Source organism: Montipora capricornis, chromosome 13 (assembly GCF_036669925.1).
Source record: "Montipora capricornis isolate CH-2021 chromosome 13, ASM3666992v2, whole genome shotgun sequence".
Taxonomy (NCBI): Eukaryota; Metazoa; Cnidaria; class Anthozoa; order Scleractinia; family Acroporidae; genus Montipora; species Montipora capricornis.
The window spans coordinates 31,799,062-31,816,561 of NC_090895.1; the positions used below are offsets into that span (position 1 = coordinate 31,799,062).

At 39.8% G+C, this 17,500-nt stretch overlaps 1 protein-coding gene across 1 annotated transcript in view; it reads right to left on the minus strand.

The window, feature by feature from the left end:
* The window catches only part of LOC138030764 (uncharacterized), a 9,861-nt gene extending 2,478 nt beyond the window's left edge, over nucleotides 1-7,383 (minus strand). Inside the window, exons 1-7 of the mRNA XM_068878639.1 lie at nucleotides 7,174-7,383; nucleotides 5,565-5,725; nucleotides 4,555-4,693; nucleotides 3,939-4,361; nucleotides 3,058-3,416; nucleotides 2,537-2,585; nucleotides 2,044-2,445 (exon numbers count right to left, since the gene is read on the minus strand). Of these exons, the coding sequence (XP_068734740.1) occupies nucleotides 2,044-2,445; nucleotides 2,537-2,585; nucleotides 3,058-3,416; nucleotides 3,939-4,361; nucleotides 4,555-4,693; nucleotides 5,565-5,725; nucleotides 7,174-7,234 (1,594 nt within the window). The 5' untranslated portion in view covers nucleotides 7,235-7,383. The remainder of the gene's footprint in view (nucleotides 1-2,043; nucleotides 2,446-2,536; nucleotides 2,586-3,057; nucleotides 3,417-3,938; nucleotides 4,362-4,554; nucleotides 4,694-5,564; nucleotides 5,726-7,173) is intronic.
* Nucleotides 7,384-17,500: the final 10,117 nt, after the last annotated feature.

Consider the following 17,500-nt stretch of genomic DNA (forward strand, 5'->3'; position numbering starts at 1 on the left):
TCTGCTCCCGATAACAGAATGAACGGAATGACCGGAATATGGTTCACTGGGAATAGGCAGAATATGCGTTCTTTTGGGAAAGTTTTGGCGGCTTGAAAACTGTAAAAAATTTGAATGGAATAGCGATGCAAAATGTCTACCGTAGATGCGGGTGTGCTTGACCTCTGTTCTGTTTCTTTAGCGCTGCTAGAACAGGAAGAGCTGTACGTTTGTGTTTATGAAAAAAGTGCCCTCGCCTGGTCAAAATAAATGACGTTGGCATTAATTGGTTTGTGCAAAAACCACGAACCTTTTATCAATTAAGTTGACATCAAGAAGAAGAGCATATGGGAACACATTTGCACTCACAACTGAGTACAAAAAACTCTTCGTCATCTTCCTCCTTAAGGTTTTCAGCAAATGAAGCAAACCGAAAAATCGAGAAAACCGCCCAAAAAATTGATACGTATGGCCATATTTAAATATTTCGTGTTCCAAACTTTCAGGAAACCTTTTTTCACTCGCCGTTACCAACGCAATTAGCGCATGCGCAGATACAATAGTTCCCAGGTCACCTTTGCTAATAGTACTCGTTTTCAGAATATGTGTTCTTTTGCAATTAAAGCATCTGTCTGGACATCTAAAAACCTGCATTTCTGGATATGTCAGCCCGGGTGGGGGGGGGGGGGGACTCCCATATAAAAAGGACGGGGTTGCTCGTCGTACCTTTTAGGGGTTAAAAAAGCGGTTTTGGTACTTCTCAGGGTGTTCAGCCCTAAAAGGTCCACAGCGGGAGCTTTAGCGGTACCTTTTCGGGTATTGAGTTGAAAAAATTATGACAGGAGACATTTGACAGTCAACTTATTTTTAATTTTGTCTCATTAAAACCCATAATTTGGTACCTCATAAGAGTGAAAACAGTTTTGTGCCACGCCCACAAGACAAGATCTTGGTACCTCTTAGGGGTTCTTTTCAATATTTCCGACGAGCACTCAAGTCCTTTTTATGTGGGAGTCAACCCCGGCATGTCAGACATTGTACCTTGAATATGCTTTTCAACTGAACTGCTTTATATCGCTTCTAAAGAAGCGGGATAACGAAATTACACGCGAATCACAGAATGTAAGAAAGTAACACATTTGAGCTGTGGAGAGAATGTTACTCTCTACTTTATGGGGCAGTGTCGCGCTATTTTTAGTCCAAATTTAAAACACTAAAAGACGCCTTTGCATCAATGAAGACCAAAAATAATGATGTAGTTTTGTTGCCCATGGCCATTGAATTGCACTGAAGCTCTTTTTTGTTGTTTGCAGTGAAGGATGAAGGAGATGGAAATGGATTGAAACTTGAAAAAATTGGCTAGTTTTTTTTCAAATTTGTAGACGTTGTCCTCAGCAAGTAGCCAAAAGTTAAATACGAACAGTTCTTTGTGCCATATTATATTCGTATCATCTCAGTGAGTTGTCAGGAATGTTACACGTGTGAGCTAGCGTAGTTACCCAGTTTTGACAAAAACAAGAAATTTAGCATGACAGTACTCCTTTGAGCAGCAGCAAAATGTAAGCCAGGGGCTGTCTGCAATGCAGTGCTCTTATCGCTCAATTGAGTCGTCAAGCCATCAGTAAGCTGATCATTTGTGAGTTCACGCTAAACCCGAAGAGGATGGATAAATATGAAGTACAGAATTTAAGTCATAAATTTGAACTGAGGAGAGAAAATTAACACTTAAGCCATGATCACAATTTCGAGAACTCATTAATAATTCATGACTCAAAGGCCTATCAAAAATGGATAAATTCGTCACGTGCATGACTTTTGAAAGCCACGTCATGTCATGTCATGCAACAAACAGAATGTTGCATGAAGCATCTGACCGTTTTCAAATTTGATCCAACATCATCCAATATGTTGCAACATATCGCAACAGGATGGCCAAACGCATGCAACATGTTGTGCCCAACAATGTTGCAAGATGTTGTGTTGAAATGTTGCGAGCGTTTGGCCAGGTCTTTTCTTACAACTATGAAAACGTTCAACCCATGAACACAAAATCTTATCACTAACCTTTGCATGGCAAGCTATGAGGCCCGACACAATCCATGGTGATCAGCGGATCAAAACAAAGACGTCCTCGTGAGAGAGTCGGGAACCGCGAGCAATTTAAATTGGTCAAAAGTGCGGATACGTGACCGCAATCTCTCTTCATTTTTTCGCAAAATGTTTGACATAGTGGCAGTGGTGTTCCATCCGGTGTACAGAAAGGGGCGAACAGCAAGCAAAGGAATGTCGTTATTTGACTGGAGCACTGATTCCAATGTGGTTTCAATTCTCCTAACGCTAGCTCCACTTCTGCTTGGCTCGTATGGTTTAGCAAATTTGGCAGAATCGTCCGAGTGTAGTTAAGACTCTTACACATGGGGATCATCAGTGGCTTGCACCGTGAATGGGCTGGAGGTTGAATTGGAGCTATATATCAAAAATAAAACAACAGCCTCACAAACACAGCAACAATTTAAAACAGCAATGAGTAAAGCGGACGTGGCGTTAGCCTGCGTACATCCGTCTCCTCCCCTCGCAAAAAAATCGGGGAGAGAGTCTCTCTGAAGCTTATGAGTAGGCCCACATTTTCGTAATTCTGTGCTTCTAAGGAAAAAAAACCGATGGCTTATGTACCTGTGTTTGCTATTCAGATAAACGTGTGCAAGAGCAGTTTTCAATTGAGTGTCGTAAAACCAAAACCAAAGTAATTACTTTGGCCAATCAGAAAGGTCGGAGACAATCCAGTAAACCAATCAAATCTCGAAGTAATTACACGTAGCCGACACAAAGCGCGGGAAATGTGCACGCGCGAGCCACGATTGATTTTGGTTTCACTTCTGATTGGTTGAAAAAATGACGCTAGAACTTTGAACCAATCACTGAGTGAAGTAATCATAAACGAAAGTAATTCACTAATTACTTTCGACACTCAATTGAAAACCACTCTATACCCCAACTACGCGAGCCCGTAACATCTAAAGCAATCATACGAATCTTCATTCTTACTTGCTATAGGTTTGACTTGTGATTGAATCAAGCAAGCGTTATCTCCATGGCTTCCATTCCGGGAAAACGAGAACAAAGCATCGATGAGGGCCACGTGTAACCGAATTTCGTCAAGTATTGTTCACAGCCACGCCTTGCTATTTCACACACTTCTCGACATGGGGGAACAACTGCAGGGCTATTGAGAATACAGGGTGGAGCGAATAACAAACATAAAAAGAACCGAAGCGTCCCAGCTGAGCAGTTGGTTGCTACCAAGGGCGAATACATCTCTAAATCCAATCCGGCCTCTCTCTGTGTGACGTCAAGAGGCATTTGCACAAAACTGTAGCCCAGTCCTTTGCACGAGGCTATTTCCAGTTTTTGGCAACGAGGAGGCATTTTGGCTCCAGCTGCAAGGAGAAAACTGGAAATTTAAGATAAAATATGAAAAGCATTTTTTTTAACATTAAAATACTAACAGCAATGCAATTGTCAGTGCAAAAAGAAGCTCAAAACCAAGCATTCTAATTGGTCAATGGTCCATCAAAGGCGAGCCCTGATTGGCGCTAAACTTGGATATGTGATTCGTGATTCACGATTCGCGCGCGTTGCTTCTGTTTTATTACGATGATCTCACTTTACAATTTCTTAATGTCAGGAGCTCCTTGATGAGCGAAGCTCGCATTGTTAACTCGTGCGCATTATCAATAGGTAATAAAATCATTTTTCTGGTGTAATTTGGAATAAATAAGCACTTTTGAGTTTCCTCAAAGACTACAAAGTTGTTGCTCTGTTACTCGTGTTTATTAATCATTTCAAATTGCACTCGAAATCATGTGATAATCTGCACAAAATGTCGTTTGAAACCACTTTACCCTTTCAGTTGACTATACCTCACACGGACCAAAGTTCACATGCCATTTCAAACACACCTTTAACGACAGTGCCATCCAATCCTACGGATGATCTAACTCTTCTTTTATGTGGAAAGCTGCTGCAGTCAAACTTGTAAGGCCACTTGAATCGAGATCTCTTCATCCACGGCTCGCAATCACTTTTGACCTTTTGACAAACAGACTTGCAAGGTGGCGCTACTTGCGAAGCGTTACGAATGCACGGAGGGAAGTAAAGTGAGCACAGAAACACCCGGAGTACTGATGAACAATTCGATTTGATCATGCTCGTGAATTGGGAAAACTCGTGCTGGGCGTCATCTTGATACCATTGCGAAAAGTAATTCGGCATCTTCGTGAAGTGGTAGCCAATGTTTTTGCAAAGTTCACCAACGCGCGAGCAGCGGTTTGGAAACTGGACTGTTGAATGTGAGTCCTTCTCATATGCATCGGTCTTATTATCTGTTCGAATATCAGATCAAAATGTCAGGAAAATAATCTTCTTAGAAAAATTACACAAGGCTTAATTCGTATGTACTTAACCTGGTATTCGGATACCTACAGCAGGTCTACTCTTACAACTGTCTACTCTGATGCTGTCAGATACATAACAGAAAAAACCAATGGATTCTTAAGTGTAGACGAGTTTTCTAACCTTCTTGGGTCCTTGCATTCACCCAATTTGAGTAAACCCCTCTCTTGACGTCCAAGTCTTTGTCTTTTTCCAACAGTGCTGCTAACTTGAGCTTGTAACGTGTTCCAGGACGGAGATTAGTCAAGTTGAATCGATTCACCTTAAGTAAAAAGAAAACGACAACAACAACATCAAATTACTGTTTACTCAATGCTTAGAAGATGTTACTAAAGCGTGAGTTTTATTAATTGACTCCCCTGTGCATTGGCCAGCGAAGAGCAGGCGGGCTCACGAGTGCCGAACAGTTTCATAACAGTTCTTAATTTAATTAATATGTAACTAAAAACACACGCGACTAAGCATTTGACTATGAACTGATATCAACCATTCGTTGAAATACAATTAACTTTGTTCAATCAGAAAGGCCTCGTGCTTTTGATGGTGTCTAAATTCACACATTTTAGGTATTCACAGGCCGATGGAAAACACTGCCTTGTAAAATTGACTTTCTGGCTCCAGTTCTGTAGATATCCACAGTTCTAAGGCATATTTGTCATATTTCATCGACTGGTTGACAAGACACGGACCTCACCGTGAACAAAATTCAAGAAGACAAATTCCTTATAAGGTTATCGTTACCAGTTTGTCGCATCTATTGTAGATACGTTTCGTCCATTTTGTCAAAACGGCGGAAAACGATGATAAAGAGAAACGAAAACTTTATTTTGATGAACTGGTTTTAGTTTCTTTTGATGCCGTGCAGGTTTTCTCCCGAATCTCCAGGTTTTTGGTCTTTCGGGGTTGAGAGGTCTGCGTATGTTATGCTAGAGTTGTAAGTGAACCAGTCAAAGTATATCGGCTTGGTCGACCTTGCAACTCTTGTTAGTCATTGATTTGAAAAAAAAAAAACAAGTCCCAAAGAAAGCAACACAAGAAATAACAGCTGTAATGCGTCATATGGGCCACAAAATAATAATGATTCGTGCTATTGTTGCCTCAAGAGATGAGGATGTGATTCTCAATTTACTTACAAAAAGTTCCACGTTTGTTCTTCTTTGACGAGTCTGAGCTGGAAAGAAAACGAGGCTATAACTTCGGACCAATGTTCCTGCGGTAACTAAAGGGGGCTCCCAGGTAATTTGTAGACTGTACGAAGACAACGCCCGGACCACGATGTTCCGTACACGGGTTCCTAGATCAAATATGAGAAAAGGTTACTTGATATAACTGGCTTTATCTGATGATGGTAGGGTTTATGTCAAAACAGGAACAATCTTTCTTAAATAATTTTAAATCCCATGTTTTGTTTAGTTAATCCAGGGTAAAGAGGATTAGGGCAAGGCGTTTCACGCTTAAAAGTGACCTCATTAACATTTCCCACATTCGCTACATGTAATGGCATGTCCTAGGCTAGAGCACTTTCCCCCACTGTTAAAAAAAAAAAACTTCATTTTGCGTGCGATATTCTCAAATGGCATCACAGATGCTTCACCCCTGTTCAAGATTGTATATGTGCCAACATTCTCCGAATGATCGACATTTTCCAGACATTTATTTTCGGATAAATTAAGTTATCAAAGGCCAATGCAAACTTTTTCAACGCTTATTTAGCACTTTCATAGCTTTTTATTGTTCTTGAAGCAGTACAGAACACAAATCCTTGAATTCGATAGTTCGAGGACTTGCGCAAAGTCTAGGGATACGCCAGTTCGGATCCGGCACAGTTACAGATCGCTCGCTTATTTACCAGGGAAATCGATCCTTATCCATTTTTTGTACTTCATTCATATTGTTTAACAGGGTTTTAATTCTATCAAGGCGGTGAAAGACCAGTAACAATAAGAAAAGGGACAGTTTACAGTGCCGGTGTCTAAAAACAAGAGAACCGCGCACCCAAAAATGAACACGTTATTCATCGACCTCAGGTTCTCCGTATTGGGAAATTGTGGCTGTGTATGGGCCAAGGGCCCGTTTCTCGAAAGTCCCGAAACTTTACGGGCCATTTTCGGGTGTCACAAATCTCTTTGTATCTCAAGAACGGGATGAATTTAAGTCGTCAAACTTCACAGTTATTTTTCTGTCTGTTACCTTGAAAATACGTTAAAAGATCGGCTATCCAAAACAAGCGGTTGGCAGTTTTTCGGGCCCGAAAAGTTTTTCGGACTTTCGAGAAACGGGCCCCGTGCCTGGTCACACAGGCCTAGTTAGAGGTGGGGATTCTCGGGTACAATACAGACCTCCCAGCAGAAAAATGAAAACAGGGGTTTCTCTTCACTTTGTTTATCCCGTTCTCGTTGGGCGATTGCGAATACAAAGATAAAGAAAAGCAATCTTTTGTGAAGTCTTTCAAACGAAAATTGATCATCTTTTGCGGGTACTGTAAAACTAATCTGATTCCTTTCCAAAAAACCTTGCTAAATACACACACAAACCCCGAAATGAGTTAATAGGGTACATATAGGGTGGCTATGTGACCAAACCGATCTGCAAAGCGGTGGGATACCTGGCAAATACCTTATTCCAACTGCACTGCTGCCAAAGTACCCCCAAAAATCGCTACTGATGTAAATGCAACACCATTGACAAAAAAATATTAACCTGAAAGGAATCTCACTAAAGTTACTTTTCAAAACCCCTTACCTTTCGTTGCACTGCAGAAAACAAGGAGGGATGCCAGCAAAAGAAATTTATTAGGTTTCATTCTTTACAGGATGCTCCTTGCCACTTTCGTTCTCTGAAAAAGCGACTTCCTTTGCTACTGCTGAGAACACAATTGTTTGACGAATTTAAGGCAAGCGACACATCTAAATATAACTGAATTTCTTCCTATTGGCTGTCTCAGTCGAATGGGAATATTCCGTGACTTGAAAGAATTATCTGAAGTACGCGACCGCCCCCACTTTCGATCTTCATGCCGTTTTGCAAAACAAAGTCAAGAGCTTTCAAAATATTGTTTTAAGTCTAAATGAATTCAATTAGGACGTTCTCCTAAGATCCTAGCAGCTGATAGATGGATAGATTATAGATATCTGTAATGGAATTACACCAGCCTATTCAGTTTTGCAATGGACTTGTTTACTCGTAGATTCAAAAATTGTTTGATGATAACACTATCTCCATCTGTGGAAACCTTACCGTCGTGACTATGACGAGTATTAAGGCAACCATTAAAACCGGGAAATAAACAAAGACCAAACGCTGAAACTATGAGTTAACTTTCTGGGTGAAAAGGATATAATCATTAAATTGGCTTAACTAATTTTGACCTTTCCGATTTCATAAGGTAAAATTAGATGATCTTTGGGTGGACAAAAGGAGCTGCAACATTTGAAGAGGAAAATAGCTAGCGTTCTAAAGATATTACGAAATTCGACGAAAGATCACCAGATGAGTGCAACCACAATCTACTTTGCATGCGTTGTGGTAAGGACTCACACCACAGCTCGCAAAGCGAGGCAATAATTAAAGCGATACTACGATAAATGGCCTGAGTGTGACTGTGCTTGGTGCCCGAAGAACAGCGGAAACCAGCGTTTATTCTTTATGAAGACAAATTATACTAAAAAATACAAGGCATCATCAAAATCTCCTTACAATTAAATATGACAGACAACGAAAATATACAACAGACTAAATGCTATAGGTGAAGACCAAAAATGCACTAAAACTGATACAAGAAATTGTCAAAGATCTAATACAATATAGAAAAAATGATAAACAACTAAAAATATTGTTCATGAAAACACTGGACAGACGGCAAACCGACAAAAGACAAGGGGTAAGAAGTCCTCGATCAAAATGCGACGCATCACGTAACTCCGAGGGTTAGAGTTTTAATATACTATATAGGATCAAAGTTAAGCTACAAGATGAACGGCTGTCCGGAGGGCGAGAGAACTTCAACAATCACATCAATTGGATTTATAGTAAAAATTTGCATATACTCAACAAAATTGCAGAAATTCTTGTGAACAAAAGACTTACTCTTATCGTATAAAGAGAGATCATTGACATAATAAATATTCTTCCAACCGTAACGAAAACGCTTTCCAACTACACGTTGTTACGTTGGAAAGCATTTATTCTCTAATAGTGGGCTCTTTGGGGCAGCAACTGCACAATGGCTTGAGTAAAGTAACAGAGACATCAAACAAAGTACAATCAATACTCCAAGAACAGGGGGTATTGTCTCCGAATTGCTGTTGACAAAAATTAAAGTTAAAAAAGAGTCGCACCGCAAAAGAACTCTAGAAGTGTTCTAATGGCCCCAAATATTATGGCAGACTTAAGCTGATTACCTTGAGAGCATCCCAACTTTGATAATGCTTACAGAAATGATCCGATGCTGGAGCTCCAATGGTAATCTGGTATATTATTATATTATATTATTAGTTATCCCACGCCCATTTATGGGTGAGTTAATCGTGCAGAGATAACAAAATTTGTCACAGTTTTCTTAGTCATATATGCATATATATATTCCTAAAAAAAAAATCACTACTCTCTGCTTAGTGACTCTTCAAGCCAGCGATGAACTGATTTGAAAGCTTACTAATGCACGACATTGAATATTAGACTATATGCCGAGCGAGGATTTCACTCATGTTTCCTTTAAGTACCCTTTCCGGGATTCAGTTGGTATTTAAAGAGTTGTTATTTAGCAGAAAAAGAAACCCACAACTTAAGGTTGACTTAATTATGAAAAATTTTGGTCAAGGTTGACTCTATGATAACCCGATGTCCATAAACAGGTAAATGAGACAACAACTACACCAATTCTTTACATCAAGTCGATCGCTTTTTAATTTGTTCGTGAATCTTTATCTCCCAGAGCGATTATGCCATTATGACGGGAACACTTGTTTCAAACTTTGGCTGAGAATTTGTCGAGTTTAACACCACTCGGCCGATAAAATACTCTCACCGGCACTCACTTTAGAGTTTGTTTGTTTAACGGGGCACTTCAAATAAACAATTAATGGCAATAAAAGAGTGAGAAATCCGCTGCGTTTCGAAAAGGTACTTAGTTTTGACTGTTTTTCGTTTGTAACCGGAAGGGTTTCCTCACCAACCGAAAATATCTCCTGTGGTGGGTAGCTCATATCGAGAACTAATTTTTTTAGCAAAAGCTCTTACACAAATTCGCTTCTTATTGAAAAATAGCAACACCTTTTAAAGTTTTGGTCGCTAATCTCAAAGAAGAATACTTGTCCCTCTGTGACATTTTAAGGACGGTGCCTACTATTGTTATTGCGCATACGTTCTGCGCAGATACTCGGATTTCAATCTCGTTCCCAGAGTCTTTCTGCGCACGCTTGGATTTACCGCTGGTCAAGGGAACGACGACTCTGGGAACGAGTTTGCTCGGATTTCCTATCGCCGAAGCTTACTAGTACAGGAATATTTTTGCGCAGTTTAAAACTATCCGGAGAAAGTAGATCTTAGTAGGTACTCTTGGTATCCAAAAAGAAAATTGGGGATAACCATGTATCTTTGAGAGATACTTAAGCTTCAATTTGAGAAAGAACGCCATACATTGCTAAAAGCTTTTTACAAATATTAAGTTCAAGTTCAAGTTCACTTGAACTTAATATTTGTAAAAAGCTTTTAGCAATGTATGGCGTTCGCTTTCAAATTGAAGCTTAAGTATCTGTGAAAAATACATGGTTACCCCAAATTTTCTTTTTGGATACCAAGAGTACCCTACTAAGATCTACTTTCTCCGGATAGTAGAATGATCTTTGAAAAATGCGTAATTACCAATTTTCTTTTTGGATTTCAATAACACTTGTTAAGATCTACAGTTCCTGCATAATCACTCACCGGGGCAAACGTATCTTTAAATTAGTAGGCACCGTCCTAAGTCTACGCAAAGCTGTCGTCGATTGAAAAGACAACGGAAATGCCGATTAGTTTATAAATCCCAAGTACTCGATCCGTCGAGACTTTCGAGAGAAATCCTTCTTACAAGTAAAAGTTGGCGGATAAAATGTCTAATAATATACTTAGTTGACCACTTCCTGGAGGGCTTTGTAGGAGGTAAGAAAAAGAAAACACTGATCACCATGAGTCAGACTTACAAAATCCAAATGAAGGGCTTCTTCCATATGAAGTTTGTCATTTACAATCACAGCCAAGGAAGTGAACCATGCAAGATCTGTCTAGAACAACTTTAACAAGTGGTCAGACGGATATGAACTCGAAACCACTTCGGATTTTCGTTTGGTCCGTGAAGCTACATATTGTCACTTGACTTTAACAGAGGAATTACCCTGCAAAAATAACACGTATAACAATCATTTTACACTTTCATTATGCAGGACAGCGATTTCGTGGGTACAATTTTCCACAAACGGATGTGTTATTTCTTCCATTGCTTTTGAAAGTAAATTTAACCATTGACCCTGTATTTGGCAGACGCATCACTAAGACCCTCAACGCGATGATCACACGTGACCTGTAGTTCGCTCTTGACGTATTTTTCGTGTCATTGCAAGGGTAACCTTTCGGGTATGCTGTTTTTGAAACAATTTAAGCTGCACAAAGTGTTCATCAAATATAGAAGATATGCTGAAAGCTATATAATAAAGGGGGTGGTTTCTAAAGAAACTGTGGTGCTGCGTCGGTGGGGAATTAGTATACAAAAATTTTGGTTTTATCAACGGAGCGTTAGCCCTTCGTCAGAGCGAAGGGCTAACGCTCCAAACGTCAGCTTTTAGAATCTCTGTACGGTGACCAATTTACATTATCAACTCCGTTGATAAAACCAAAATTTTTGAATGCTATATAGTTATTCTTGTCCTCTTATAATTTTATAAGATCCTGTACAACGCAGCTTCTATTGGTACACCACGATTGGTTTAAGCCCTTGATTAACGGTGGCCAAGTCGATGTTGTATTTATCGATTTTGCTAAGGCCTTCGACCTTGTAAATCACTCCATACTTTTGAACAAGTTATATATGTATGGAGTTTGTGGCAGAGAGCTGTTGTTAAAGGGGAAGTATCTGATTGGCTAACAGTTACCTCTAGTGCGCCACAAGGTTGAAACAATTTAAGCTGCACAAAGTGTTCATCAAATATAGAAGATATGCTGAAAGCTATATAATAAAGGGGGTGGTTTCTAAAGAAACTGTGGTGCTGCGTCGGTGGGGAATTAGTATACAAAAATTTTGGTTTTATCAACGGAGCGTTAGCCCTTCGTCAGAGCGAAGGGCTAACGCTCCAAACGTCAGCTTTTAGAATCTCTGTACGGTGACCAATTTACATTATCAACTCCGTTGATAAAACCAAAATTTTTGAATGCTATATAGTTATTCTTGTCCTCTTATAATTTTAAAGACGAAGACGAAGATCCTGTACAACGCAGCTTCTATTGGTACACCACGATTGGTTTAAGCCCTTGATTAACGGTGGCCAAGTCGATGTTGTATTTATCGATTTTGCTAAGGCCTTCGACCTTGTAAATCACTCCATACTTTTGAACAAGTTATATATGTATGGAGTTTGTGGCAGAGAGCTGTTGTTAAAGGGGAAGTATCTGATTGGCTAACAGTTACCTCTAGTGCGCCACAAGGCTCCCTGTTGGGTCCTTTATTTTTTATAATTTATATTAATGATTTAGCAGTGGTTATCAGTAAGGAAAGCTCATTTGCCTTATATGCTGATGATAGCAAATTATATAGGATCATTAATGTTCCTGAGGACATTTCATCCTTTCAGTGTGACCTACGATAGGATCTCTAACTGGTGTAAGGAGATTAAAATGAAAGTCAATGTAAAGAAATGTAAAAGTATGAGAATTACTAGAAAAAAGAATCCTCTTGTTAGGGAATATTACATAAATGGTCAAAGTCTGGAAAGTGTACATATTTATAAGGACTTAGGTTTACTTACTAGCTCTAATTTATCATGGAATTCACATATAGATTCTATAACTGCCAGTGCTAATAGGGTTCTTGGTTTGCTGAAAAGAACGTGTAAGGACTTTAAGGACATTACTACATTAATAAAGCTTTACTGCGGTCTTGTTAGACCATTGCTTGAATATTCATTTGAGACCTGGAATCCTCAGACACAACGTAATATTAATAGATTAGAGGCAATTCAGAGGAGGGCAACTGAGTTTATCCTAAAATCTAATGAGGATTATAATACTAGTTTAAGCCAATTAAATTTACAAAGTTTATTTAACAGGAGATTTACGATGGATGTTGTGTTTTTATTTAATTTAATTAAAGGGCATTCATTAATATAGATATTTCCGACAAGGTGTCTTTCGGTAAAGATCGTAACATAGATTATAACTTAAGAAAAAATGACTCTTTTGACCTTGTTTGTATGTACAGTAGAACTAAATATAGTTATTGTACCCGCATTGATATAAAATTAATCTGCTAGTATTTCCGATTTTAAGCACAAAGCACAAAGTAATAGTAAGTTTTTCTCTTTATTCATATTAGAATTTTGGATAGTTAAGATGATTTTTATTTTAGACTTAGATATGATCTGTATTATATACATTTCCACATTATATTGTAGTTTTTTGGGGAGCATCCCTCATATGGTGTCTAGTGCGCTTTTGGATGCTTCCTCTCCTCCTACTCTCATTTTTTCAGTGTATTTGATTATTTTTATACTGTTGGAGAAACTGTAATAAATAAATCAATCAATCAATAAATAAATAAATAAAGATCCTTTTCAAATTGACCACTCGAGCTCAGTCTTTAAACTGCACTCACGTTTTCGGGTGAAATCACAAAAAAAATCGCTTTCTTCCCACTTATTCTAAGACCCTGAGTGTTTGTCCTGCCGATGTTCAAAACCCGCACACAAGTCCTGTCGTATCAGGGGCGGATTTAGGAAAAACAGAGACCGTTTTTCAAAACAGCGACCGCGACGGAGATTCGGGAAATTTACGATTAAACTCCCTAAAGTTCCGTTTCCTGGCTTAAGTCACAGTGGGTCTCTGAATCAGTCAGACAGACTCATCATTGAGAATATTCGCGAGTTGTCTCCTGGGATGAATGAAGATTTGTGAATCGGTTGATACGCCATCAAAGTCAATTTAGTGGATGTGTAGCAAGGTTAGTCGTGCAAATGGTCCCACGGCCAGGCCGTGCTAGTAAAAAAGAAATTGTTCAAACCCTTCTCGACATTTTCTTTTAGAAATTACTTTTATTTTATTGAAAAACTAAGGTCAGTCGACCTTCTGTTCATTCTCGGGTGAGGTAAATGAAATATGATGACCATACTCCGAAATACTCAGAAATATCAGAGACCTGGATAAAATCTGAACCCACGACCATCCAAGATCTAGCGGCAGGTGGAGGTTTTGTGTGGGCTAACTAGAACTTCATCACGCAACCACATTTTTAGTCAACAAAAACTAACAAAATCAAATTCGTTTGGCCTGTCTACCCTCCATCTCGGTAAGTTGGTTCAGTGCCTGGATTGAGGCCTTTTTTATGTTATAAACCACAAAGAGAACAAGGCCAATATATGTCAACCATATTAACCAAAAAATGATTCAATAGGACATTTGCATGATGACGCCATTTGACTACAACTCCCAGAATCCTTCAGCTTTCGCTTGTCTCATGCTAATTAGAGCTATTGTTATTTTTACCCCGCTGGGAATACAAAATTTGAAAAAGAAAAGAAAAACAAACTGAATTCTGGTAGTTGTAGTGAAATGACATTATCCTGAAAGTTGCTTATTGGTAAATAAAGAAGTCATTTGCATATACCAAACTATAAAAATAAGAAGTCTAACTTAATACTAATAAAATCATCGCGCGTAGAAATAAGCGAATTACGAAATTTAATACCTAAACAAGAATATTGGTATTAATTAAAATAATAATAATTATTATATCGTGTTCAAAATGGAGTATATATAAATTGTACATTAATTGCCTGTAAGTTACTAGATTACATGCCATGACAAAGCGCTTAGTTTTGCATCTTATGAGGAAATGGCCTGTCTTTGACGCGAAGGGAGCGGCCGTGCGCCTGCGACAGAGTCAGCGGAACAAGATGGCGAAGGCGCGACTCGGGCTCTTCTTCCTTTGTGAATACTTTGCTACACAATTCCTTTCTTCTCGTGTGAAGAGATACACACCTGGCAGTAACTAGGGCCTCTTGATAGCGCCCGTTTCTGCACTCGTTCGATGCTTTCGGATAGTTTGACAGGAAGGGCGTTATGCCACACAGGACAACAGTATCATAGGACAGACGAGCGCGAAATAAACCTTGAATAAGTCAGCGGGTGATACTCCCCCGTAAAATATGCGCAAAATATGCAGTCTCTTTGACGCCTTAGCCATGACCTCATTAATGTGCAAATCCCATTTGAGATTACTTGGATTGAAACGCCTAACACTTTGCGAGCGTCGACTGACTGATGATGACTGATGATCCACAACTCTACAAAAACGCAAAGTCATCTCCTTGCTGTTTTTAGGATTGAGAACCACGTTTTCTATTTTATTTAACTTTGCCAGTCAAGCTGACAGAGCGCCACAACAGCTTGCGCCAATTACTGTGGCCCCTTTTTTACCCTCCCAACTATGATACACAACAGAAGACAGATCACAACACCGGGAACTATTCTTAGCGTGCCCTATTCTTAGCGACAAGTGTGTGGATTCTTTTACGTCTCATAGGATTATGAACATTGAAGGGTTGTGAGACGGGCCTACGGTTTGTCGTCCCTATTTGCAGATGTAATTACAAAGGCAGCACTTTCTCCTCAGTTATTTAAAGACCCTGAGTGTTGGTCCGGCCGGAGTTGAACTCACGACCTCCACGGTTGAGCCCGGTGCTCAACCAATTGAGCCACCGGTACGCGGTGTTCAGTGTTTGTTTCGGCACAAGTACTGATATCGATGTTATCAAGTTCGGATTGCAAAATTGACACCCCGCGTGCCGATACGTACTTCCAGCATGAGAAGCCAATTTCAAATAGTTTATCATTATTGTACAAAGATTTTCAAGCTCAGTGAGCCAGCTGAGATCAAGTAGGCAGTAAGTGGTGGAAGATCCTTTATATACTCTCCAACATACTCGATCCTCCAAGAGACCACAAGATCTTTCAAGACTTTAATTAAACAGAATAGGGGTTGTCGAGTTAGGTAAGGTGTCGCTCTCACATTGAGGTTGTTTTGCCTTCGGAATAGGTGTGATATTAGAACATTTCCACAGAATGCGGACTTGGCCAGTAGAAAGCGATGTGTTCACGATCTTTGTGACAGGCTCGGCCAGTTCGTAGACAAATTCTTTAATTATTCGCGGCGCAATGCTTTCAGGACCCATAGCCTTAATTGCCTTAACTTCCTCAGCGGATGGTAAAATATGATGGGAGGCATGCCGCATCAAGTGGTGGGATATGAGCTGCTACAGTTGCAAACGGTACTGTGTATAAACTCTTCCCGACATAACATTGACAGTACGCCACCACTGGCGAACGTCATCTTTCCGTGTGTTTCGTACTTTTAGTTCAAAGAATTTCTTTTTTCCTTGCTTTGATCTCTATCTATACCTTTACGTTTGTAAATGCGCCACAATTGACTATCACCAGAGTGAAATGCTTGTTGATGGGTAGAAAGCAGTTTTCTATAAAATCAACTGGTACGAAAATTAATTGGAAGGAATCAGGTCATCTTTTGATAGGAGGGTTCGGATAATAGGAAGCTTACGAAACGACGACGCCGACGGCAACGACGACGCTACAAAACAATAGACCACAATAGGTTTAGTGAGCAAAAACAATGACTCTGCACGCTCTGCACGTGCGTTTTACATTTCGGTACATTTCTTTGCCGTCATCTCCTAATGACGACGTGAAATGCCCAAATTCAAGGTTCTGTGGAGGACGTTAGCACAAGACGATGAATTTTTAGTTCTCTCTCTACGCTTCCAACCCACTCATACCAGTTTAATTACTCGATAGTTACTACACATCTTTAGCGCGAAACGACATGAAATAGTTTCGTCGTGATACGAATAACACGAACTCGTATTTTCAAATGAAGTCCTCGTAGCCGTCGTCGTCCTCGTTTCGTAAGCTCCCTAATAACCGAATGGACCGTCTCATAGTTTGCCTGAATACACGTAAATTCCAGACGCTACTGGAGACTTCCATACTCGACATTAACAATAAGTACACGTAGTACTCTTTCGTCGTCACAGTGGTCAAACAGTTGTGGTGGACTCACGAGGCGCAGCCGCAATCTGATTGGTTTGTTTTCCATAACGAGCGTTCCTGGATTACAATTGCTTGAGACATTGACGCAAGCATAACGCGAAAAGCGTTGTCTAGACTGTTATCGAAAACGGCAAATTAGACAATCAGATTTCGAGATTACATCCAGATTCTTACTGTCTCACGCCGACAATTTCACTCGTCAGTTGACTTCTTTAGCTTGTACGTTTTGTTTTCCCATTTCAGGCTACGTGATGTTCCCAATTTTGCTTTTCTTTTTTTTTCATAAGTTATGCTTACATATGCACGCGCATAAGAGGACATTTGAAAGAAACTGTTCCTTGTAGTAACATCACGTAGTCTGAAATGGGAAAACAAAACGTACAAGAGTTTTCATCTGACGTCACAGTGGCCATTTTGGTGCACAGAACAATGCAGTAAAACGTCTTTTGGGAATTTGACTCTATTATTACGCAAAACTTGTGGGACGATTGTCTATCGTTTTGTACACCAACATGGCGGTCTCATCACGTGGATGAAAACCAAGAATTGTAGTCACCCTCGCAGCCGTTCTTAGTGTCGTCACGCAACGCTCCTCCCCACATGTGGTGCGTGACGACACTAAGAAAGGCTGCGGGGGAGACTAGGTCTGTTGGGGCCGCATAAGGAATGATAGTCTCGCAGGTATAGAAAATAAAACAATGAACGTTTCCGCGGCTGCCACATATGTCCTCTATTCATATCATTTGTCAGCTCTATGCCG